Genomic DNA, 27,047 nt, shown 5'->3' with positions numbered 1-27,047 from the left:
GACCAGGGGTGGAGCCAGAGAAATTGCATTTCTAATATGTTTCCGGGTGAAACTGATGTTGCTGGTCTAAAGACAGCACTGTTCTACATCGGTGGTGCTCAAGCTTGGTGGCACATGGTAATCACCTGGAGAGCTTCTGAAAACCCACATGCCCAGGCTGAACCCCAGACCAATTAAACTAGAAGCTCGTCGGTAATTTTTAAAGCTCACCAAATGATTTGTGCAGCCAAGGTTGAGAAGTGTGGCTCTAGGACACATCAAAGGATGTTTCTAGAGAAAAGGCATTCTTCAGGACACCCACTTTAGAAGATTCCTATTTAATAAGTAATGAGGCAGTTTAAATTAATATGGCTGTCTCCTGTATTTAAAGGATTACCAAAGAGCATGTATTGAGTGCTTACTGTGTACCATGCACTAGGATCACTGCTTTGCCAGTCACATACCATTTCATCGTCACAACCACCTTCTGGGAAAGTACTATTTTTCCTTCTTTTCAGACTGAAGGAAACTGACATGCAGAGGGATGAGTAACTTGCAAGAGCTCATACAGCTCGTCTGAGATGGAGCCAGGTTCTGATGCCAGGCTGTCTGGCACCAAAGCCAGTGTGTTAACTGCTTTGCCATTCTGCCTCCTGAGAGAAAGTGGTGTGTTCTCCTTTAAATTCCGCACATATCCATAGCCTCATTGATGCTATCAACTCTGATGCGGTGTAGCCCAGCCCCTGCCTCAATTACAGTAATTCTGAGTTAGTGAGGTTTGGATTAATGAGGTTTTGCTGCATTCACAAGGGACAAAAATCATGTGTACCATGGACTGAATTGGCACTTCTCATTTCATTCCAAAAAGAGAGGTGGAGGGTTGTTCGAACAGGTGTCCTGCGCTGGCAGATAGAAAGCAGGGTTTGGGTCCTGTGGCCTCTGCCATTGTGCCATGTGCCTTGGCTAAGCCTCTCCTCTGTCCGGGCCTGTTTCTTCTTGAATAAAATGAGCGGATGGTACAGTTCCCTTATATTTCTGATGAATAGCTTCAATTAAAGATCCCATCTTGCCAGCGCAGGGACAACCTGGCTCCAAAGGGTAGAGGGCCAGCTTGTAATAGGAGTAGAGCCTCAGCTGTGTTTTCTTTGTCCACCTTCTATGGGCTGAGGATCTCTCTCTGGCTCTAGTGTTCTCATCTTTGTTGCTTCCCAGGAACGTCTGTCCAGAGATACCAATAGAGGATGGGTCAGAGGAAGACCCCTGTGGGGAAAAGAAAGAATGCCTTATCCATGTCTCCATAGGAGCATGGGCATAGCTCTTCATGCTATGTGGAACCCCCAGTACTCTCCCCCAATTGGCTAGAGCCTCCCATTCCCAGCCCAGAATAGATTCGAGGGTTTTACAGAATCCAGATGGTGGAATTCCCCACCACCTCTTTCCCAAGTAGCTTCTCAGTCTCTACTTGAACTTTTCTAGTGATGGAATGCTCGTTACTTCTGAAAGCTTAAGCAGGGCAAGGGCCATGCCTGGTTTTTTACATCATGGTCTCTTTTTAGAGCTACTGGTACAAAGTAGGTGTTTATTAAACATTTTTCCAACAAATCAGTGAGCAAAGAGGAAGACACTACTAACTTTGGGAAGGAGACAAAGACTTCTAAGACTAGGGGACGTTTGAGTTGGGACTTAAAAGATGTAGAGAAAGAAGATCACCAAAGATGATCAGCACTTCCAAAAGAGACCCAAGCACTTCTAGTTGGTTCTTTCTTCCTTGTCTCAAGCCAACCTGTTTCTAATTCTGCCCCTGGGGCCACGACAGAGCCAGACATCAGATGAGTGAAGAGAGCATTCCTAAATATTCCCTCTCCTTGAGAAATAATCCCCATTGTTTCCAGCGCTCCTTCTCTTAAAGTGTGATTTCAGAACCTTTCACAGCCTCGTATTCCTCTCCCTTGAGCCATTCCACCTGACACTACTACCCCTTATAAAGAGTGGTGCTGAGAATAAATCATAGGACTCACAGTCCATCATGGGGCATCTCCCCTGCCACCTACACTCACTCAGCTAACAAGCAAAGGTCAGAAGGACCTCAGAGTGATCTGTTAGAAGAAAGAATGCCAAGAGCTATGGTCACATCACATTGTCCCCACCTGTCAGAAAGAGTAAACTTTGGATTGCCAGGTCTTAAAACATTCTTCAGCTCTAAAAATGTCCCTGTAGAGAAATAGAAACACTTGCACGCGTGTTTTCTTTTGACCAGCGTTTGGTACCCCCTGCTGGTGAAATTGTGTGACCCAGTTGGCAAGAATCTTAGAACAGCTAGAGAAAAAAATCCCAAGTTTCAGAAGTCAAAAGTGCTTGAGTCTTGAAGGATCTGAAGATTCCATGAGTGATATGACTATCCTATTTATCATGTAACCATTTTATGCGATTAAAAAAAAATTCTGTGGCTGTGGCCATTCCATGCGCTCTAAGTGAAAAAAAAATTCCTACTTCTGTAAACATTCCATTAATTCTGCAAACATCACAAGAGTTCTGTGACAACCACCGGAAGAAAATGCTAAGTTGTCAGCCAAAAATATTCATAAAGTAGAAATATTTCAGGTCACAAACTAATTTTGTGCAAGTTTTTCTTCCTCTTTCCTTGTATGTATCTTTTTTTAAAGTGGTTATAATTTGCAGTCGGAGTAGCATGGCGATTTTTTCTGCACTTCAAATTGTAGACTTTTAAATATAAATTTGTACAACAAATTTATTGAGCACTGGCTGTGTGCCAGACACTTAGCAAGAAATTGGAGTAGGTACAAGAAGTCAAAAGCCCTTCACCCAAGAGGTTCTTGCTCTAGTGGGTGGGAGAGTGGAATTCACTTCGGTGCAACTAGACAAGTGCTTAGCTGACATGGCAACAAGGCTTTCCTTAATCTGCTGAGAGGGTTCAAATCACCTGTTGGCATGTTCCTAGCTCCATGTGTTTCTTCTCCTTGGCTTTCATCACTTTTGTGATTTAAAAAAATTTTTAACGATTTTATTTATTTAACAGAGAGAGTGAGAGAGATCACAAGTAGGCAGAGAGGTAGGCAGAGAGAGAGGAGGAAGCTCAGGCTCCCTGCCAAGCAGAGAGCCCGATGCGGGGCTCGATCCCAGGACCCTGAGACCATGACCTGAGCTGAAGGCAGAGGCTTAACCCACGCCACCCAGGCTCCCCACTTTCGTGATTTTATATTTGTTTCTGTATTTATTTGTTTAGCACCTGTCTTTGCCAGTAGTGTCTGTGTTCTGTGAAGGTCAAAGTCATGTCTGGCTCTTGTCATGGTGATCTTACATCTAGCAGAGACTGGTACATGTAGGTGCTCCATAAATATTTGTACAGTGGATGAGTCAGCCAAGAAGAGAAACCCACAAATCTAGTTAGAGGAGCAAGAGAAACCTCAAAGGAGAGGTGGCATTTGAATACTGCTGAGCCTTGGGGGATGCAGAGAAGGTGGCCCGTGGAGAAGAATGGGGACACTTTAAGGAATAGAGAATATTGAGGAATTGTTGGGGATGAAGATAGGCAGTTGGTGTTTCCCAAGAGGACGTGTGTGTGGAAGATAAGGCTGAGTTGAAGCCTAGAGCCACAGGCAGAGGGACTTTCATGCCCTACTCAGAGGCTTGGATTTCCCCTCTTTTAAGGAAAAAAAGGGAGGGGAATCAGTTAAGCTTCATGATTATAAGAATAAACATGATTTTTTTCCTATATTGCCAAGAGGGTTTTTTAATACTTAAATTTTGAATTCTGATAGAATACAGATTCCAAAACTATCGTTTTGTGTTTTATTTCCTTCTACATCCTTTCCCTCTATTTCTGCTTTGTAGCTGTATTTGCCAGTTGCTGAAACACCTGCCTCTACGTTTTTAAATTACCATAGAGTATCATTATCACCGCAAACACTGTCAGCCACGGGCTTAAATACTAAGCATGCCATCCTCCTCAGTTTTTACAACTTGGTTAGCTGTCCAGTTCTTAAATATCTATGTTTTGGAGAAGCTCGATTTTTCATTTTTCATCCAGGTTTTCAGAGCTACCCAAACATTTCTGTTAAATGCCTATTTTTCATAGATGCAGCAAGACCTTTGTTTTATTATTATTATTCCTTTGGAAACAAATGGTTTGCGCCTGAGACAACTCTCTCCATATCATTTTACCCTTAATGGAATGAGATTGGTGGGAGTTCTGCCCTTACAGAAATATCAAAGCCTCTAGTACGCACTCACTTCTAGTTTGAAAGTTAACTTTCTTACTGGATTTCCTTTTGTTTCCTGCTGGGGCAATGTGAGGAGAGCTCAGAGAGAGGCAATGAATCTGCTGTATATCTTTCCAAATTTATGATTAAGAAGGTCACATATACATTTTTAAACATACTCCTTTTTGATAATAAATGAAGAATAAAATTTTGAAATGTCATCAGTAGTAGACCCACTCATTTCTCTTTTGCTGGTGCTCCCCCTGCACCCAGTCTGATGGCCTGGAGATGGTGAGAAAAGGCCCAACTGGTCTAATGCTTTGCTCCTTCTTGTTTCTGTCTGAGCTGGAACATAATGCCTATAGCTAAAGCATCCTAACCAAATGATGCATTCCTTCCCCTGAGGGCCCTTCTTTTCCTCAGGCCAATGGGAGACAGAAAGAAAGAGAAAGAGAGTGAGAGAGAGAGAGAGAGAGAGAGAGAGAGGGAGCGAAGGAAAGAAGGAAGGAAAGAAGGAAAGAATTCCATTTTAAGCTGCATTTGTCTTCAAATTGTGGCCCAAATTGAGAAGATAAAGTTCTCTTGTTGGTGGGGATTTCCTGGATCCAGATTCATTCTTCCTGCCTCACCACTGTGCTCTCTGCTTTCAATGCTAGATTGACATGGACTCCATGCCCCCGGCTTCCAGCTGGGTTTAGCTAATGAGAGCCGCTGTTTGGGGGTAAGCGGGGAGAGGAGGATGTAGTCAGTGTCTTTATGCCCCTTAGTTCCCTCCCTGGGGGGGTGTTGGCTGGATCCCTTGAGAGAGAGTTGCTTCTTCTGGGCAGGTGGTTTTCTCTTGTCTTCACAACTCTCTCCTTCGGGGTTCTGGTCACTGCTTCCTGTGCTCGTCCCTCTGGACACGTGGTGGCCAACAGCTCACCTGTCATTACAGTGGACCTTGCATTCCCCTTCACCCTTCTTACTTTTGGCAGTAGTCCTTTTACACATAAACTGTCCCCAAGTTATCCCCTCTTGAGTGTGCCATCTGTTATTTTTCTGTGAAGTCTGTGTCTACGTTGATGGACCATGTGAAGGGGTTACTATCATACTATCAAACCAGAACTGATCCTAGATGAACTCCCCTAAAATACTTCTAGGTCTAGGGGTCGCTGGATGGCTCAGTCATTAAGTATCTGCCTTCAGCTCAGGTCATGATCCCAGGGTTCTGGGATCGAGCCCCACGTCGGGCTCCCTCCTCGGTGAGAAGCCTTCTTCTCCCTCTCCCACTCCGCCTGCTTGTGTTCCCTCTCTTTCTGTGTCTCTCTCTGTCAAATAAATAAAATACTTAATAAAAAAATACTTCTAGGTCTGGGATTATTGTTTTGTATCACACCTCCTCTGATAGGGAGATCATTACCTCTTGAACTGCCTATTTTGTGACCAGACAGGCTCCATGTTGGAAAATTATTTCCTACACGGTGCTGAATTTGACTTCTCTGAGAGATCTGTTGTTTTTATGTTGAGGTAGGAGTGATCAAGTTTGAAGTTGAAGCCAAGACCTGTGCAAAATGGGGCAGCAGACCTGGGAAAATTTACCCCCAAGATATTTAATGTGCCCATCACCTTCCACATCACAGGAACAAAATAACTATATTTAGAATCAGAAGTGTAGGGAAATCTCAGAGGAACCCTGTTGGTTTTTTTTAGAAATATTTGAAGAATTGCTACATGCAAGAGGTATTAGTCACGTTCTTATATTTCTAAAGATCTCAGAACAATCAGTTAAGATTAAAGGGAGTTAGATTTGGAATCCATATGAAGAGCTTTTTAACCCTTCAGCTGCTGCGGAAGGTGTCAAAATCTCTACCACTTGATATCCAGGGATTTCACGGTGGGTCTCCTGGAATGAGGTTGGACCAGTAGGGATGCCATAAAAGCAAGAAGAGCAGTTGTCACATGTTATGTTCTCTGTGTGCCTGGAACTGTGCTCGATGCGTTTCACACTTGCTCTCATTTAATCATCATGACCCTGGGGCATTGGCCCAGTTGTTTCCCTCCGTACATAGAGGATGAGTTCAGAACTTGAAGAGGTTAAAGAATTTGCTAGGGTCATGCAGCCAGCAGAGATGGGGTATGAACCCAGGCCTTCCTGGACAAAGCCAATGATTCTAACCTCCAGTGGATGATGTCAGAATGACCTAGGGAACTAGGTGACCACACACAGACCTCACCTCTACCCTGCTTTTATGAGCTGGGGCCTCTGTGTCCTTTTATCAGCTCTTGAAATGATTCTAATTTACACCCGAGTTTGGGAACCACTGCTTTAAGCTAGTATTATTATAAACACCATCTGGGTCTGAGGATCTTTTATTCCTATGGGAATAGTTAGTCATCCAGTTCACCTTTCAGTTTTCTCCTTCGAGCTACAAGGTGACTACTCCCACCCCCAGCCTTACCCTTCACCAACCAGCAGACCCTACTTCAGTCTACCATTGGTTGGTGTGTTATTTTGTAATCTTAGTCCCTGAGAAATGTGAATCTCATTCAGAGCCCTAGGAACAGAAAGATCCTTCTGATCTCTCCCCCCCTCCTTTGGAAGGAGAGCAAGGGAAGCATCACCCAAGTCTCATTGATTTCCCATTTTAAGTTCAAGTAAAGAACATACCTGTTGTTGGAAATGAGCCAGGATAAGTCTCATATTTCTGAGTAAAGGAAAGCCATTAATGATTTCAGGAGGCCTTAGGCTTATTCCACCTCGGCATTGGAAGACCCACCATGACTGTTTCTGGAGAATGAAACAGGTTCAGGCATTGAGGATGATGAGTGGGAAAGAAGAGCAATCTGGTCTTCCCAATCCTTTAATACAACTGAAACCATCTGACTGTGATTTTTTCCCCTTGCACATGTCCCAAAGGAAGCTGGCCAAGAAGCAGAAGGAGACACAGAGTGGAGCCCAGAGGGAGATGGGACCTGTGGCCTCAGCCGACAAACCCACCACCAAGCTCAGCACCAGCCGCAACGATGAAGGCTTCTCCTCTAGCTCTCAGGACGTTAATGGATTCAGTAAGTTGAGCCAACTAAGTGTAAGGGAATGCCCATGGTCCAGCTTGACCCTGGTACCTCTGCTATGGACCCCTCACAGTGATTAGATGCTATAGGGCATGGGCTCAGGATGCTTCCCTGGGATGTTCCAAGGATGAAGGTTCTCCCTGGCAGAGACTTGAAGCAGCCCATCTCGAGGGAAAAGAAGGATTTAAGACTGTCCCCAAAGCAGATGGAAATGGGAGCAGACTTCTTAACTGCTTGTTAACAAAACTATTAACAGTTTTGGGGTTTGTTTGTTTGTTTGTTTGTTTCTTAAAAAAGAGGACATGGTTATGCCCATAATGAGAAAAACATGTCACACTGAATTGAGTGTCTTACAGTTTTCAAAACAATGTTTCATATAAACTATGTAAGGTAGGTGCATCATGGATTATAATGGTTTGTGTTTTAAGTGCTTAAGAAACTGAGGCTCAGAGAAGCAAGTTCTCCAGTGTCCCATGGCTGATGAGTAACACATCCAGACCTGCAAGCCAGACCTCCCAAGCCTGGCCAGGTCTAACCTAGAGCCAGTGTTCCAAGTGGTGTTCAGTCAAGAGCCTCTGAGCCCTCATGCAGAGTGGATACAGGATCCCAAGCCAATAGAAGTGGCTAAGATTTCAGGGCGAACCCTAGTCCAGAGGAGAACCTCAGGATTGGCAACATTCAAAGTTACCTTGGTGGTCAGACTCAAGAGAGCTAAAAATGAGCTAACTCATTTTTCATTAAGCCAATCTTTTTCCTGGTTTTATTAGAAATGCTTGATCCCACAGCCTCTCCTCCAGATTGGGGAAATTCAGAAACTAAAAACTATGAGCATAGACAAATGTCCTCCACACACTGCATCAGTGACGAATGGAAGAAACCATAATTTGTAAAAGTGACATAGATAGGGTCAATTTGGGATGGTGAGGGATTGTGGGAAAATGAAGGAAAAAAGGAAACAAATATTTATTGACCATCTTTGTCTTCTCCACACCCTGTAAGATACTTTGTATGATTGGCCCCATTTTGTAGATTAAGGCATCCAAAGGTCCATGCAATTGGCTGACCTTCTCGGAGTGACTTAGCTAATTCCTGATGGATCCAGGTTCTGAGGCTAATGCAGACCCATGATTGCTAATGTCAGGTCCAACACAGAACCCATCTGAGAAAGTTTTCAAAGAAATATGTAGGCTGTGCACCTGACCCACTAAATTGAAATCTCCTGAGGGAAGAGGGGGAGGAAGATGAGGGGTAAGGTGGGATGTGGATTTTGCAAAAGTCATTTAGACAGTTCCTACAGGCACACTGGTTAAGAACACTGAACTCTGAGGGGAGCGATAGCCGTTTTCAAATATTGACATGCTACCTGAGGAAAGAAATTAGTTTTAAACCTATAAAAAGGTTGAAAAAATAGTAAAATGAATACTCGTATACCTTGTCCCTAGATTCACTGATTACTCACACATGCTCTCTCTCGTGTGTGTTTGTGTGTGTGTATATCTCTATCTCTATCTCTCTACATATAATAGACATATGTGTGTGTGTGTGTGTATATATATATGTGTATATATATATATATGTATATATATATATATATATATGATTTTCTGAGCCATTTAGAAGTAGCTTGTAGACATCATGACACTGTATCTCCAGAGAATTCAGCAAGTGCTTCCTAAGAACTAGGACAGCTCTTCAACAGAACCGCTATAAAATTATCTCACCCAAGAAATGTAACCTTATTTCAGTATCTGATATCCCAGTCTACAGTTGAATTTCCTCAGGGGCCCCCAAGTGTTTGTTGTTGTGGTGGTTGTTGTGGTTGTGGTTGTGGTTGTTGTTTTAGTCCAGGGTCCAGTCAGGGGGCTCACATTATATTTGGTCATCGTGTCTCTCTATCACCTTCCACCTAGAATGGCCCTCCCGCCTTTATTTTTTCTTCCAGGGTCATGACATCTTTTAAAAGTCTAGGCCAGTGGTCCCATAGGATGTGGCACAATCCAGATTAATCTGATTTTGTTCATCGTGATCACATGCAGGTTAACGTGTCAGCAAAAATGCGACCTCAGTGGCATCGTATACCCCCCTTTTGCACTGTTTCAGGAGACAAATGCTATCCTGTTGCCCGTCGTTGGCCATGCTGAGTCTGCGCCCTTCTTAAGATTGCGTGATGGCTTTAAAGACAAAATCTAACATCGCATACTGATTATTTCATGAGCAAATATTTAACTTCCGTTTTCCTCAGAGAGCAGAGCAAGTTTGTAGTCTGCCTACCCACAAATCCAGTGCGTTTTCTTTTCTCAACACAGATGAATCACAGGGATTCATACCTTCCCTCAGGACTGGGAAAAGGGCAGAGTGGCATAGATGGCCAGGAGAAGCAGACAGGGTGTTGACAGGGAAATGGGCTTTTCCTTAAGGAAAAGCCCGTCCAGAGCTTCCCAAGAGTCTCTGCCTGATTTAATCTCTCACGGATTCTCCTGCTTTTGGCACAGGGGCCAGGAAGTTCAACAGTGAGTCTAGCTGATAGAACGTCCTGGCCAAGTGATACCCATTCACCCAAAACCTTTCCTGGATAGGCCAGTTTCTTGTGTACATCTTTTTTCCATTTGTAGAAATGCCCTGGCAAGACTAAAATCCAAAAATATTATAGTCATAGATACATACCCTCAAAATTATAGGTATTTGATCTTGAGCTTTCTGATCTCAAGGGAAAACCTGGGAAATACCAGTTTCTTGGATTTCAAGGGGAAACATCACCACTGTTTTCCCCATGGGCTAAAACTTACAAGAAAGCACCCACAACTCAGGTAGATTGGCCAGCTGGAGAGGAAGAAGAAAGCTGTCCAATAGAATCTAATTAGATATCTTCAGTGTAAAGAGAGACAATATTTCCGAATGAGTGATATGCATGTGTGATTTATACATACAAACACAGACATATCCATATGTACATAGGCAAAGACATATATAGACAGATATACATGTATATACATTTTAATGATATTGCATTTAGAAAGACAGGGGTAAAAATTGAACTGGCATTATACTCAATTGTTAAGAAATTTTGCATTTGTTTGCATCCGTGAATATTTCAGGACTCTATCTATGCATCTGATGTCCCCAGGCTATAGCTACAAACACGCTCTGGGGATTCTTTTTAATGCCCTGGAATGCATCAGGTACCTTTTAAAATGCCCTGTGGAACCGCTGGGATGAGATTTGAGGGGAAAAAAATGTAAGTAATGCTTACACTAGAGATGTAGAAATTGCTTCTGAAATCACCCTGATGTATGTAAAATTGAATCTATTTTCGCGGCATTAGGGAAGTGACTGCCTGGCTTCTGCATCGGCTTTAGGAGGCCCTGAGATGATTTGCAAATGTTGAGGAAGCACTGAGAAAGGCAGAGCCCGAGAATACATGTCACATCAGAAAAGATTACAGAAGAATGTGCCCTGAGCAATTATTTCATTATTGAACAGGTGGACTCTTGCCTAATTTAAACTCCCCTTCTCCCTACATACGTTGATGTTCTGGGGCTTTCTATTCCAAATGACTGCTAAGTTGTGCAGCAGCCATTCAGGCAAGCCTCTGGATTTTGTACAGGAACAATGACCTCGGGGCTGCAAGGGTGACAGGGCTCTGTCAGCGCTGGGCCTGGCTTCGGAGGACTGCGGCATTCTTGAGAAAGGAGGGCACACCACATTTCAAGGACAAACAATGTGTATTGTCTTCGGTTTGAAGAAATGCTGGGTTTTATTAAGTAATCTCATTTTGATCTTATCGCCCTGTGTACCTGATTGTTATTTTATTTTTCCCTGAAATCTTTCGCTCGCTGGGATAATTTTCTGGGTCTTTCTTCTGATGCTATCTTTTTATATCTGTGCTTACATCTTCTTTTTTATCTTTTTTGTTCCTGGTGTCATTTTGTCCGTGTTCATTTCAGTCCAAATCAAAGTGCTTCAAAACAAATCCCTGTTGAATTTCTATGATAGTGATGCTGGCAGGCCAGGTCCGAGGACCCAGAGGGGGTCCTGGAGGACCAGTCATGAAGGTCCCTAGCTGTGCACAGGCTAGAAATCAAGCACAAGTCAGCAGGAGGTAAAAGCAGAGAGAGTGAAGGTACGGAGTGTCTGGGAGACTCAGAAAGGAAAGCAGGGAGTCTTACCTTTATTGGGGCCTGGGGGGCTTTACAGAAGATGGTGGTCTGGTATATGTGTCACTCAGACCTCCAAGAACAGGTTAAAACAAAGACAAGAGCCTGACTGGAGCACCTCCTTGGAGCCACAGGGTCCTGGCCTCAAGATGTCTAATGCCAGGGTCTGGAATAGTCATATGGCGGCTTCATGCAGTTATTTTCACCTCATCCTTCCTTAGATGTCACCTGTTCCAAGGAACTCATTAAACCCTTGCCCCTTATAAGCAGAACATACACAGTTTGCCTTCTGAGGCATGTATAAAGTAGTGTCTTTTATATAAGAAGTGTTTTTGCCAAGTTTTTCATAATTTACAAAGGTCCTTTTGCAAAATGCTGGAGACAAAAATCTTTATTCATGCATCATAAGATAGCTTGTAGGTTTTTTTATTAACCCCATTCTACAGACAGGGAAACTGAGGTTCAGAGAGACTCCATGCCCCAATCACATAGGCATTTGCAGAGTTATGTTAAGGTTCCGTTTCTCCTGACCTCAGTTTGATTCTATCCATCTAGCTCTGCAGAGAATTTGGGAACATAGCCAGTAAAAGTGCCTATAGTAAAACAGTAATAAGAGAAATAAATAATCAAGATCAGGAACACATAAATGAAGACAAGAGCAAGATCAGGTTGGATTAAAATGTAATTGCATTATATTAGAAAGTGATCTAAATATGCAGGCTGGTACTTTCAAATTCCAACTTGGTTCTGAGCTTTCTAGTAGCAAAAGCCTAAAGGAAGGTAACTTTCATTGGTGCAGTATATACTAGACCATATGCCTTGGATTTATACAAGTCTTAAGTCTTAAGTCTCGTAGGAACCCTATAAATTATATAATATTCCCACTTCATTAATGAGGGAACTGAGTTTCAGAGAGCTGAAATAAATAAGTCCAACATTGCACCCAGAAAGAGTGGGGATGGGATTAGAAGCCAAATAGGGTTATCTGAATGCACTACCAGTGTACTTTGTCCTGGACTATGAATGGTAGCCCCTGACAGCTAGGAGAAAAGGGGAGCGCCACTCTTCTCCCCATGACCAGCCAGCTCACAGAGCCCTCTACAGTGGTGTATTATCAAACCCATATTACAGTTGAAACTGGTGCTGTGAGATACTGAAAAATCTTCAAGCCACATGATGAATTGATAGTGAGGTCTGGACTACAGACTGTCTTTGTCTTCCCTCTAACATTTAACTTTCTGCCCATTGCAAGGCGCAGTGAAGGAGGGAAAGGAAGGAGAATTGCCTTGCCGGCTGGGAGGACAGCGCCTCCTCTTGGTTCCTCTGTCCACTGAAGAGCCCACAGGAAGGCAACTGCCCGGGGTGGGGGTGGGGGTGCGGGGGGTGCTCTAACAGGCAGGATCTGTAGGAATCATCCCACTGGGAGCTTTCCAGGAGGTGGGACTGTAGACCAGATGTCCCCAACCTCAGGCGTTTCTGATCTGGACCAAGCTCTAGACAGATACATAGAAGAGTAAGGGATGGCCCCAGGCACAGAGAGCTCGCAGCTCATAAGGGGAACAGGTGCTCCAACAACAAAGATTTTTGCAGAGCCCAACAATGGCTGCAATGACAGCCTACAAAAAGAGCCACAGGACTCTTCCCCTGACTTTGTACCTCCCGTGTAACCAAAAATATACCTGGTAGCCTCAGAGCTTACCGTGGCCTCAGAGATGTTTGCTGCTGATGAAGACAGGTGATCCTGAAACCTGATGGTACTCCGTGACCTTCAGCCCACAGACCTCCTAAAAGGATGTCCTTGTGAGTACATCAGGGAATGTCCAAGCTTGATACCCTGCAGAATGGCTTGGCAGAGATGGGGTGGGCAGAAGGAAGCACCAGGCAGAATTTTAACTTGATTATTTTAGGGACATGTTTTTTAACTAAAGTGATTCAAATAGGGAATACAGATCATGACTTTAAAAGTGTCATGGCTGAAGTTGCCTTTAACTCTTTAGGAAGAGTCCTTCCCCCGTGTCAGGAGGGTGTTGAGGCAACTGGAGAAATGGGTCTCTGGGAAAACTGGTCTGACTGTGACCCTCCCTTGGGATGCTATGCCCTTGATTATGTGTGATATTAAAGATTGCTAATGATATCTTCACTCTGTTTATCACCTACTGGGACAGTCATTTTGCTAGATGCTGCATTATCTCTACTTCTCAAAGCATCGCAACCAGGTAGGCATTTCTATCCTGGTGTCATAAGGAATCCTAAATTCAATAAAGTTAAATACATTTCTCCTGTCCCATCTTTGTAGTACTCCAACCTGACCTTCCCTTTTGCTTAAATCTCTTCAGTGGGTCCTTGTTGCCCCTGAGGGAAAGGCTGAAGTCCTAAGCATGGACTCTTAGGCTATCCATGGCTGCCAACCAGTGTGTACCCTGACCACTACCCAAACTCTCTGGCCTATCTGATACCCACTGAGTATTTGTTTGAATGTATGAATCAGAGAACCAATGATGGAGCTGGAACTCAAGTGAAGATCTTCTAGCTCTGAGCCCACATCTGGTTCCAATTCCTCTGGTAGTGAATTCTCTCTCCTTTTAAGCGGCAATCTGCTGTATGTAACTTCCATCCATTTATTCCTGTTTTTGCACCCAAGTATATATTGGTCAGCCACCATATGCTGGCCCTTGTCTGCTCTCTGATCTCACATAAGGTAGTGAAGTCAGTCTTTCTCTTCCTGTAGTACCCACTTCCCACCGCATGCTGTCGGACTGTGGCCATGTGTGTGCCCTGAAGCTCCTTCCCTTGGGCTGAGCAGCCCACATCAGCCATCAGCCTCGTTTAGGATACATTTCTATTTTCCAGTCTGCTCAAAATCTTGATTGGCACCTCTGTCTCCATCTGGCCCATGTCCATGGAGTGCATGGTCTCCAAGATGACTGTGATTCTCTGCATTAGGTTTAGTCATTGGAAGTTTAGAGACCTGCCATCACCCTCACTCTGGATTCCAAATCTGAGTGCAGAATATACTGCTCACATTTGAGTGAACCTCCAGATGTCTGTCACATATCTGCCTAATGCAGAGCTCATGGCTTCCAACTAAGGCTACTTCATTCAGCCCAAGTAAAGATGATCTTGGGGGCCCAGACAAAGAACTTTCCTCTGTGCTATATCTTCTCATTAGATTTGACCCTGTTATCCCAGCCTACTGAGGTATTTTTTATTTCTTGTTGTGTTAGCCAGCAAGTCCACTTAATCCTCCCAGTTTGGAACCTCAAAATGCACTAATTATTAGATGATGATGATGATGTTGATTAATACCAGCTATCCTCTATTGAACATTAATTATATGCCTATTTCCAACTGAGTATTTTATAGGCATTATCTTGTTGGAAAGATTAAATAAGTGTTGTGATTGTTCTGATGATTTACAAGTGAGGAAACTGAGGTTTAAACAGCAGGAAATTGCCTAAGTCTCATAGCTTGATATAGCAGAGCTGGAACTGAAACCAGGATCTGACGTGCCTACAGCCAAGACCCTGCCACTAAACCACAGGTGTTACTTATCCCATTTTATAGAGAAAGAAACCGAAGTCCCCCAGATACTGAGTACTGAGTCATTGTGTGGTTCTCAGAGTGTGGTCCCCAAATAAGAAGCATCAGCATCACGTGGGAGCAACTTCTTGGGCCCCACCCAGACCTACTGAACCCAAAGCTCTGTGGGTGGGGCCCAGCCATCACTGTTTTTTTTGTTTTTGTTTTTTTATTTGACAGACAGAGAGATCACAGGTAGGCAGAGAGGCAGGCAGAGAGAGAGAGAAGCAGGCTCTGCAATGAGCAGAGAGCCCGATGCGGGGCTCGATCCCAGGACCCTGAGATCATGACCTGAGCCAAAGGCAGAGGCTTTAACCCACTGAGCCACCCAGGTGCCCTGCCATCACTGTTTTTAACAAGCTTTACAAATGATGCCAATCCACACTCGAATTTGACTCACTGGCTCCAGGTAAAGCCTGGGACTGTCAGACTCCAAAGGCCTTGTTCTTTATGTGCCAAGTTGTGTCTGATAATAGGAGAGTTACAGCACACTGGGGGAGACAGACAAGCTCCCCATATTCCAGGGTGGAGGCACCAAGAAGGCATTACCTCTTGGAGGTACTGGGTCTTAAGGTTGCTAAAGCCCATTTATAGCTGTGTCCCATTTGTAAGCATTCTTTCTCAACAATCTCTGGAGCTTTCTCTTGTTTTTTCAGAATAGCAAACAACCTAAGAGAATGGAAGGAGTGGAAATTTACAAGGAAAAGCAATCATGAGTCACACAGTGAAATCAAGAGCTCAACAGAACATCATGAAGAGAAATAAAAAAAAAAAAGTGCACGAAATTCTGTTTGCAAGGACAATTATATTTTCTGGTTGCTCCAAGATTAAATTGAATCTAGGAGAGGAATTGAATGTTACAAGCTTGCCACCTCCAGTTTTATTGAATATTTTACGGGGATTATTGAATATTTTGTAATCATCTACTTGGCTGACAGATTAAAGGACACACTTATTTAATTCTTGGCAACCCAGAGTTGAATGGAATTATTTATTCCCTGGAAGTGCAAAATGGAAATTTAAGTGGCCTTGAAAAAGTAGACAAACTGTCTATCACAAACACTGACTTAAACTAACACAAGTTTCAGAGAAGGACATAGACTCAAAAAGGGACATAATAGACCATCAGAACTAAAATTACCTTAGACACCATCTGATCCAACCTTCCCATCTTAAAGATGAAGAATTGAGTCCCAGAGAGTTCCCTCAAGGTCACTCATTGAGTCACCAGCAAAAGAACCTGGGCTAGAAGTGGGAGTTGCCTCCTTTGGATGAATGAAATATGGTCAGTAATGGTTTGTCTTCTGTAGACAGTATCTGTAGACCCCCAATCTAATTTCTGCACAAACAGAATCTTCTCAAATTGAATTATGCTTTTCATCTCCTGGTTATGGGAACTGAGGTGTTCCTTTAAATATTCATTGAATACCAACTGTATGCCAAGTGCTGTAGGGGTTGTAGAGATAAATAAGGCACGGTCTCTGTCTTCAAGGATATTATTGTCCTCCAAGAGGAGACTTGTAAGTGGATTAATTTCAATAAATATGATAAGTGATAGAGAAAAGATGTACTTAGTGCCCTAGGAACACTCATCATAGGCTCGATAAGTGATTGATTCTGCCTTAGACAATATGATGTGAGAGAATGGATTTTAACTTGAGAGAGGTGGAAGAGGAAGACTATGCCTGGTGGAAGGGACAAAGGCTTGGAAAGAGATCGTGGTGGGCTCGGAAAAGGGGACTTAGAGTACAGGGTATTCTGTGTTGAGAGCATATGGCCAGAGATATGGCTGGAACCTGCTGAGAAGAGTCTTCAAGTTGTAGCCTACTTCAATTTACTTTACAGGAGGGGCAACCTATTTGGGAATTAGAGTGATCCCAGTGTTAGGAGCCTCTGGATGTTGTTGAAACCTGGCCTAATATTCTCCTTCATTTGTATAGATTCAGCTTTCCATTGTAGATAAGTAGGAACAACATTTCATCAGCTCTAGACCTTTAATTTCATCATGAGCTAACCCAGCTGTTCCTTCTCAAAGCGACCTCAGTAAATCCACAAAGCTAAAGTTGCTTTTGGCAATTTATGCTAGTCCACTACATCTTGAGAAGAAAAGAGATTGTTCTCTATATCTCTTAGGGAGTCCTAAATTACAACAGGGCACTTAGAAAGTGCTTGTTAAAGTACTCAGGGATAAAGAAGTGAAGTTGAAAATGTAAATATATAGTTGCTAGGTAGCAGAATAAACCAAGCTTCCAGACCAGGCTTTTTGTTTTGTTTTCCCTCAGCTCAGTGCTACAGCCTTGATGAGTTGAAAGCATAAATAATAATTCTCCTAGCTAACATTTTATGTGTACTTACTGAACAAAGTCCTTTACATGCCTCATTTCGTATTCTTAACAACTCTATGAGGCACTTTAGGGAAACTGAGGCTCTGAGAATTTAAATAACTTTCTTGAGGGCATCTAGCTACCAAGAGGTCGAGTCTGGATTTGAATCTGGGTTTATATAATTGACCTGTCAGCACCCCATCTTTATTGAAACAATTTCTTTGCTTCACTTTTCTTTTTCTGGTATTTCTCCTTCCTCCCCAGCCATTTCTCCTCCTTCTTTGTTATCCATTCTTCCTCTTTTTTCCATCTTCTAACCATTGAAGTACCCCAGAGCTTAGTCCAAAATCTTCTCTTTTCTGCTCATACTCAGCCTACGTGGGTGGTGATGACATTAAATGAGATCATGAACACAGGAAGAGGCCAGATTTGGAGCAGAAGAGGGGGAGTTTACATCTAGAAGGGTTAGGTTGGAGGTGCTGTTGAGTCATTGAAGGGATGTCACGTTGGCGGCTGAATCTGTGGGCCTGGAGCTCAGTGGAGGAGTGCAGCCTAGAGATACATATATTTGCTGCACTATATACACAAGGTGATTGAACACTTTGCCATGAATAGGGAAACTGAGGCCCATTGAGATGAAACACATTGCCTTGGGTCACTTAGCAAGTTAGTGGAAGAGCCAGAATGTTGAACCAGGACTCCTATATTAGGAGTACCCATAGAAAAGCAGTCACAACTGAGGGGCAAAACATGGGACTATAAAGGGGACTGTGTGAATGGGATCCAAATGCAGAAAGTTCTGGTCATCTACCTGGACTCTGAGATGGAACTCAGAGTATGTGAAGAAGTTAGTGGATTAGGTAGCCTCATGGCTTTCTACTTAGTCTGGATTATGATGGAGTCTCAATATTCAAAGTAGAATTTTCTGATTCAAATTAGAAATTGAAAGAAACTGAGGTCTGATATATGTTAGTGGGTTGGGAGTGGATCTATATATCTTGGAAAGTTGACGAAGGAATAGTTGTAGGGTTGGATCCATCACACAGTTCAAGGAGCCCACCTAAAATTTTTGCCAAAGAGATGGGCAGTAGGTATGAGGTATAAACAGGAAGTAGAGGTTTGGAACGGGAACATCTTTAAGAAGTAGCATTATGTTAAGTGAAATAAGTCAGACAGAGAGAGACAATTATCATATGGTTTCACTTATATGGGGAACATAAGGAATAGCATGGAGGACATTAAGAGAAGGAAGGGAAAAATGAAGGGGGGAAAATCAGAGGGGGAGATGAACCATGAGAGACTATGGACTCTGGAAATCAAACTGAGGGTTTTGCGGGGGAATTGGTGAGGGGATGGGTAAGCCCCAGTGATGGGTATTAAGGAGGGCATGTATTGCATAGAGCACTAGGTGTTAAATGCAAACAATGAATCATGGAACACTACATCAAAAATGAATGATGTACTGTATAATGACTAACATAACATAATAAAGAATTATATAAAAAAAGAAGTAGCATTTGAGGAAGTGGAAGAAAAGATCAGGGCCAAGGACAGGCAAAATCTGTCTGTCCCCATCATTACCATCCTCACTATTCTCTGTATGGTGCCCTATGTATTTCTGGAGGATGGTGTCATGAGGTTTAGTTATTCAGGCTGACTTTCAGTGAGATATTCCTGACTCAACTGAGAGAACTACCCACACTACATCAAATATATCTCTCACCCATACCTACCTCTAGAGTGTATAGATTTCAAGTGAGGAGATCCCCCAACCAGAATAGGAAGTGTTGGTGACATTAACAAGAAAAAGGCAGTTCTTCCCTTAAAAAGCCCGCAGGGATGGCAAACAGCAGTGATGTGGCATGATTCTTCTGGTAGAGATATGTGTGGGAAGCTGCAAGGAGAGTGGTGTCTGGTGAAGGGAAGCCACCCTGGCCCATTAGCCATGTGCTTCATCTCTCTTTAAGTGATTTACTTTCCACCTCACCAACCATGCAAGTTGACTTCCTAATTATGTAGAGGCTGAAAATGAAAATAAGGTTTCAGTTCCTTAGCACCAAAGCAAGTGGAGATGCATTCAATGTAACATTAAGGATACATTCAGCGGAGATACAGTACAGACTCATCTTGATGAGTTCCTTTCCCTTACCCTCAATAACAGGTTCTACACCATGTTTTGATTATTCTAAGCCTTCCATCCACACCCACTCCCTCCATGTTTGTCCCAGTTACCACCATCTCTTACCTCAATAAGATCCACAGCCCCTAAATAATCATCATATTCATCTGTGTCATTCTCTAGTCCATGTTCTTCTTAACAGACGCAAATTGGAACATGCTGCCTCATCCTTCTCTTACTTAAAACAATTCTACAGCTTCTGATTATTCTTAAGCTACAAACCAAAGTTCTCATCCTTACCTTACATACAGGTCTTGCTCTGTCCACCTCTCCCAAGCTCTCACATGTTACTGCCTCCTTCTCTATGAGCTCCAGTCATATTACCTTCTTCTCTCAGTGCTTCACCTCTTCTATATTCCTTCTACCACAGGGCCTTTGTCCATGCGATTGCTCTGTCTCATGCAGGGTGCACAAACTACAGCCCATAGGCCACATGCAGCCCACTCTCTGTTTGGGTAAATAAAGCTTTATTGGAACACATCTATGCTTATTTGTTTACAAACTGTCTATATATAGCTGCCTTTGTGCTGTATCAGTAGAGTTTAATGATGGATACAGAGACCATCTAGCCCACAAAACCTAAATTATTTACTCTCTAGCACTTAACAGAAATGTTTTCCAAACTCCTCATCTGGCTATACCCATACTCTTTTCCTAACTGACTCCTTTAGATCTCAGCTCACAGATTTCCTCCATTCCTAGCCCTTTTCTCCCCAGACCAGATTGGATTCTTTTATTCGGTGCTTCATAGAATTTTGTTCCCCTTTTCTTCTCACCACTGACTTCATCTTCTGAATGTGTTTGTTTAAGGTCCAACCCTTCTGACAGATGCCAGGTTCCAAGACAGGAGGACCATTAATGTTTTGCATATAATTGTATCCCTAGCACATAGCATGGTGTGTGGCACAGAACTGATACCAAAAAAAAATGCTTATTTAGTTGAATGGATAAATGACTGGACAGATGTGTAGACAGACATGACTCAAACAAAGCAATCCTATAACTAAGTCAGAATAAAAAGGAATATTTAGAGACCTTGGTTCAGCAGACACTATACACTATCATCTTGTTTTCTGCATTCAGAATTGAGTATATGCAGACAAAGGAATCAAAGAATTTTTTTTTTTTTTGCCAATTGGTTGATATCCAGATCTTAATATGTCTCCCACCCCCTGCCACCAATCCCTAGTCTGCCAACACCAAAGGAATTTTACAAGACCCTTTTCATAGTTCCTGCAAAATTTGGAGCTGCTACTCAAAATATCCCCAAGTGGTCAACTATTGGCTGGTCTGGGAATGTGATACAGTCATTCCTCCAATCATAGGAAAAAGAAAAAAGACCCATTGGCAGTCTCCAGACCACACACAAATATGGGCAAAACTCAGATGGACTGCGTTCTGCTCTGCCAGCAGAAAAAGCCAAAAACAGTAGTAAATACAAGAAGCAGACATAGCAACAGACTGTGGTTCTCCACTGGCTGGATAGCCTCACAAGCAGCCATGGGAACATCAGTTGCCTGGGAAGGTTCTGGGAGACAATGGGCACCTATTACGTCGATCCAATTTCTATGGTCATGAAGAGGTAGCTTCTTTACACCCCTTGTTTTGGGGAGATGAGCTGTTTCTTCAGTTATCGAGACTCACTTACTAGGTGAAAAGAAGGGGTTTGGACCACGTTGGTTTACTAGGTGAGAAGAAGCAAAGTGAGTTCAGAGAATATCAGTAGGAAGTGGAGCTAGGCTTCTCAGGCTGTATCAGCTTATCAGGGAAAACATGGAGGAGTTGAATTTTAAAGGATGAGTGGTATGAGTTTGTCAAGACAGAAAGGGAGAAATGTGTCATTGTTCTTTGGTTTGTTATAATGTGCCATGTCACCATTTAATGGCTTAAATCAACAATCATTGTATTTTGCTCACAATTCTGTGGGCCAGGAGTTTGGGCAAGGCACAGCAGGGATATCTTGTGTCTGTGTGAAAATGAGGAGACAGCTGGAATAACTTTAATGGCTGGAAATGACTGGGACAGTTATCTGAGGTCCATATGTCTGGGGCCTCAGTTTTTCCTCAAGTGGCATCTGCTAGGGATAGAATGCCCGAATAGCGCTTTTATTTGCACATCTGACTCCTGGGTTGAAATGATTAGAATATCTGGGGCTAGCTGGCATTGCTCTCTCCCTGTGCATCTAACTTAGGCTCCCTTCTAGCATGGCAGACTTAGGGCAATCAGACTTCTTACATAATGGTTGGTGCCCCCAGAGTGAGTGTTCCAAGAAAGCCAACGAGGAATGCCGGCCTTTTAAAATCTAGGCGCCACTTCTGCTGGCCAGAACTGGCTAACATCACTTCTGTGGCTTAGCATTATTAAAACCAGTCACCAGCCAGCCTGAGTGGAGAAACAGACTCTACCTCTCAATCAGGGAGATGGCATATGCCTATAGGAAAGGCAGGAATCATTGGTGGTAATCTTAGAGATAAACCACTTCACTGTTCTGTACAAGGGTACAGAGGTATAAGAAAGCCTATGTGGTTGATATAATCAAGAATAATAGGAATATTTTCTAGATCTCCAGTTTCTACCTTGGTTAGGTTGATTACTCTTCCATTACTAGCACATGGTCTAGCAGCATCTTTGAAGGTTTTCAAAATCTAGAAAGAGCTTTTGCTCTCTTGTATAGCTCCTTGTAAGTGTAAATATATTCCCTAAAATACGGTGTCTGAAACACATCAGTTATGTTAACTTCTCCATAGGGCCTGAGAGAAAATGTGAATAGCGAAGATAAAACTTAGGGGTCTTTGTTCAAGGTGCTGATTGTCCTTGAAGTCAAGCCAACCCTGACCCTTTTCTCAGGAAGTCCCTTCTTTCAGACTTGTAATCAGGAGGGTTCTGATCTTTTGGAGCATTAGTTCCATGAGGTTAAGTGGTGGGAGACTAACTGGGAAAGGTAATCAAGGACTATGCCTTAAAGGATCTTTTTATTTTATTTTATTTTTTTTAATTTATCTGACAGAGAGAGAGAGAGATCACAAGTAGGCAGAGAGGCAGGCAGAGAGAGGAGGAAGCAGGCTTACCGCTGAGCAGAGAGCCCGATGCGGGGCTCAATCCCAGGACCCTGAGATCATGACCTGAGCCGAAGGCAGAGGCTTAACCCACTGAGCCACCCAGGCGCCCCGCCTTAAAGGATCTTGTAAATCTGCAAGTTGGAAATTTATTATGTTCTCAGCAAGGGGCTAACACAGATCTTAAGAAGAGGAAGGGCAAGACTGAGTCTAATTTCTGAAAGATCATCCTAGCAACAATGAGGAGAATGTTACTGGAGTGGTAGTTAATATGAACAGTAAAAAATAAGTATTGTCTCTGCATATATCAGATTCAAGGAAAGGGACAGCACACAATAGTGGTGCCCATGGAAATTTTATTTTACATACTCATCCATACCCACACTCACATCCACACATACCTGATCACAGAATTAATAGTCACTACAACCCAGCTACTGTAACCAACTCATTGTAGTGAAGCAGGTGGTAAGCAAATGGATACTCTGTGACATTCCATTCCTGGGACTGTTGTTAAATCCGGAAGTACTGGTTGGAAGGAACTTCCTCCTTGCTCCATATTTTCTTGATCAGTCAATATTTTGATAGTTTGATGCCCTGAAATACTTGAACATGTTTGATTTTTAAAACGAGTATCCTTATTCAGCTAATATCTCATTGGGTCAGTTCAGTTTTTCCAAGGTGAAAACCCCTTTCATCTTCAGGGTCTTTGATCTAGGTAGGATGAAATTCCCTCAGATCTACAGATGAGACAGAGGCTCAGAAAGTAGAGAGTCATTCCAGACTAGCAGAGTCACTTCTGCTGCTGCTACAGTGAAGACCTATGTGGCCCTCCACTAATCTTCAGCCAGCTATGTTCTAGCAAATGTATGCACTCGCAAATTGTCCCTGGGCCCTCTCATCAGTAACCCTTCTTATTTTGTCCCATCACTCTCCTTTCAAACTTATCATCAGCAGAGGATTGCCTAACAATTCAATATCATTATTATGCTTTACTTATAAAATAGCTACTTGCCTAGCCTGTTCTGCAATTTAAAAATGCAAATTTCATCATGCCACTGCTCAGCTAAAGCCTGACACTGGCTTCCCATTGTTCCAAGGATGAAGCTAAAATATATCTCATGGGCTACAAGGTTCAGAATAATTTTATTCCTGTCTGTATCTTTGGTCTCATCTTTGGCCACTGTCTGGATTTCTCACTATAATCCAATTATATTGATTTTCTTTCTATGCTTTGGAAACACTAAGTATTTTCCAACATCATGACTTTCATAATTCTATTCCCTCTTCGCAGAATATTCTTGCTGTCATTCATTGTTTGGCCCCTATTTATCCTTCAGATCTGTGATGAACTGTCAACTTAGAAGGGCTTCCCAATCACCTATCTAAACAGTGACCTTTTTTTTTTCTACTAGCACTGTGTTCTAGTCCTTCCCAGAATGTATCACAAGTATCATGTACACAAATGTTTATTCATTGAAGAGTTCTTTGTTTCAAGTCTGCCTTCTTCACTAGACTGTAAGCTCCCAAGTGCAAAGATGGTGCCTGTTTTTGTCTACACTGTACCCCTGGAGACTAGTACTTGGCATATGATATATGCTTGATCACTATTTATTGAATGAATCACTGTGTCAATTTTGTGATCAAGATGGATCACAATGATTCACTTTTAACTATTCTGTATTCAACCAATTGTTCTTGTGTGTTGCTGGGAAAACAAGAACCATTAAACATAGAGGTGACTAAGATTACTCAGGTTTTGATCCAGTGGTGGGGATGAGGAAACCAGAGGGGAGACCACTGCACTAGTCTGAGAAAGACATATAGGATACACTTGGCAATTCCATTTCTTAGAAGCTCTAATCTTGGTATCTTTGTCTTCATAATTAATTTAAAAGTGCTCGACACCAAATACTGGCTTCCTTGGACTCCATTCAGCGCAGTCCTGGAAAACAGAAGGAGCACTCTTCAGAGCTCCTATGCAGCCCCTGATGCCCCTCGTCTCATGACCTTCTCTTTCTCTTCCAGAGGGCTTTGTGCTTCTAATATTTTTATTTCCCCACGCCAGTCATGGCTTGCCCTTCTCCAACTTTATTTCATTATGGATCTTCCCAATGTCTGGGAAAATCAGGAAAAGATATTCCTCCTAGAGGCCCCCAAGGTCCCTGATGTGTTCAAGGAAAAGCAAGGAAACCAAGGCCCTGTTCCAGCTCAAGGGTCCAGAGAACAAGGATTTAATGATGAAAAGTCTGCACTGTTCTTTATTGTATAGGATTTGAAAATCCAAATGAGTGGAGCCCAAGGGAAGCATGGACATCTCTGTATCTAAATCCTTCCAAAAAACACCGTTGCAAATGGGATTAACCCAAGATGCTTCTAAAGGACAACACATACTCTTATACCTATGATGACTGAGTCCCACTGCCATGCTAGCCTTCTGAAGCTTAGAGCAAACTTTTTAAAATTTTTATTTATTTTTTTAACTTCTTTTCAGTGTTCCAGAATTCATTGTTTAGGTACCACACTAGAGCAAACTTTATAACCTTCAGCGTCCTTGTCCATGATAAAACATATATCCGTCTATAGAAATCTCACCCGAAGCCACTGCTCCCAGGATCTCTCCTTGGTGCTGATTCTGACCTTAGCCTGGTAAGGTCTAACATTGAATCCTGCCTCTGCTTGCCCAATACTGGGTTGTGCTATGACTCCAATCTGACTATACTAGACTATTCCAAGTTCTCATTCAGGCCACTCACCCATTTTATACCCATAGGGACTTCCCTGCCCCCCAATCCCCGAATCTAGTACATCTGTCCCATTCACACTTATTCACTTGGTTTTTGCTTGGCAAGGAGCCCAGTGTAGTGCTGTTAAGGATGTTAGCTAGTACCTAGCTGACAGAAGCTGGTCACTTCTGTCATTGTTTTCTAAAAGCATAGTTGCTTTTTTGACTGACCCTAGACATGGTGAGTGTTTAGTCACCATTCCAAACCATTTATTTAGCATGAAAATTTATTAGTTAGGCCATTGTTTAGCAAATTCATCACATTGTACTTTTTACTTAGCAGAATCACTTAATTAGTGTTTTATTACTGGAATTGACTGTCAATTATGTGGCTAATTCATTTACTTAGGGAATGAATTTTTTATCTGGGTAAAGCAATTCAAAGTGCACTGTTAACTCTTTAATGATTAAAGATTGTTGTCAGTGGCAATTCATGTTGTAAGGAAAATTAAACCATTTATTTCTCTTGAAGTATCAGATGGTGAGAAAAATCTTTGGAAAAGTGTAGAGAGGGTAGTTTGGAACCTTGCAAGAATTAAAGAACCTTCATTAACTGAAAGGCTCAGAACACTTGGCAAAGCTGAATAAAATTAGCTGGAGAGTTTTCACTGGACTCCTTGAAATAAATTATTATACTCTTATACACATATTGCTGTAATGTCTCTAAGTCCTCTCTCATTTACATTAGGTGGGGTGCTTTCACAAAGGCATTGTGGAGTGACATTGGAGTTTATGGTTGGCAGCCTCTGTGATAGTCCCAATAATTCTTGCCTCCTGTTAATATATTCATGTAAAAATCCCTTCCTTTGAATGTAGGCTGGTCTAGTGACTGGCTTTTAATAATAGAATATGATAAACTATTAGGATATAACTTTCAATATTAAGTTATAAAAAGACCGTAGCTTCCATTTGGGTGCCTTCTCTCACTCTTGCATTAACCTGCTCTGTGGGAAGCCAGCTGCCATTTTGGGGGTGGTTCTGTACAGAGATCCATTGGACAAGGAACTGAGGGAGCTCCCCAGCCAACGGCCTTCAGGGAACTGAGACCATTACTCCAAAATCCCATGAGAAAATTAGTCTTCCAACAATCACATGAGTGAACTTGGTATTGGATTCCACCCCACTGAGTCTTCAGATGCAACCATAGTCACAACGGACAGCTTGAACACCCAACTCAGGAAAGACCTTGAGCCAGAAGTACCTGTTAAAGTTGCACTCAGATTTCTGATCCACAGGAACTGGGAGGTAGTAGATGTTAGTTATTTTAAGTTGCTGCATTTGGGGGTCATTTCTTATGTAGCATTAGATAACTACTACATGGCTTAACCTGTGTGATGTTATGATAATTTACCAAAACCCTTTTATTTAATAGGTAGTGGATTTAGCATTTACCCCAGTTCTTCTGATGCATTACTATAGACAAAAAAAAAAAGGAAGAAAGAAAGAAAAGAATAAAAGGAAGGAAGGAAGGAAGGGAGAAAAGAAAGAAAGAGAGAGAAAGAAAATGAACTATGGTGAAAACTTCTCATTGCAGCTTTCAGGGGTCCTTAAAGTTTTACCATTCTATTCTGAGGCTGCTTTTCTAAAACAGTGATTCTCTTGTGACTTGTATACCTTCATTACCATGAGAAGATGCCACTGGGATTCTGGAGAAGCTGGTTTGTGGAGCTGCTCTTCTTTGCTGTCTCTCCATCAGGAACTGAGTCAAAATTTCCTTTCT

The 27,047-nt window shown here is 42.5% G+C and overlaps 1 protein-coding gene across 12 annotated transcripts in view; it reads left to right on the top strand.

Moving 5' to 3' along the window:
• The window catches only part of PTPRT (protein tyrosine phosphatase receptor type T), a 1,067,282-nt gene that overhangs the window by 915,987 nt on the left and 124,248 nt on the right, over positions 1–27,047 (top strand). For all 12 annotated transcript variants that reach the window (XM_047746505.1, XM_047746499.1, XM_047746504.1 and 9 more), the window contains one exon: positions 7,096–7,244. In XM_047746505.1, coding sequence (XP_047602461.1) covers positions 7,096–7,244 — 149 coding nt within the window. The remainder of the gene's footprint in view (positions 1–7,095; positions 7,245–27,047) is intronic.

Source organism: Lutra lutra, chromosome 9 (assembly GCF_902655055.1).
Source record: "Lutra lutra chromosome 9, mLutLut1.2, whole genome shotgun sequence".
NCBI classification, from domain to species: domain Eukaryota; kingdom Metazoa; phylum Chordata; class Mammalia; order Carnivora; family Mustelidae; genus Lutra; species Lutra lutra.
Note: the sequence above shows the minus strand (reverse complement) of the source record. Positions and strands in the feature narration are given on the sequence as shown.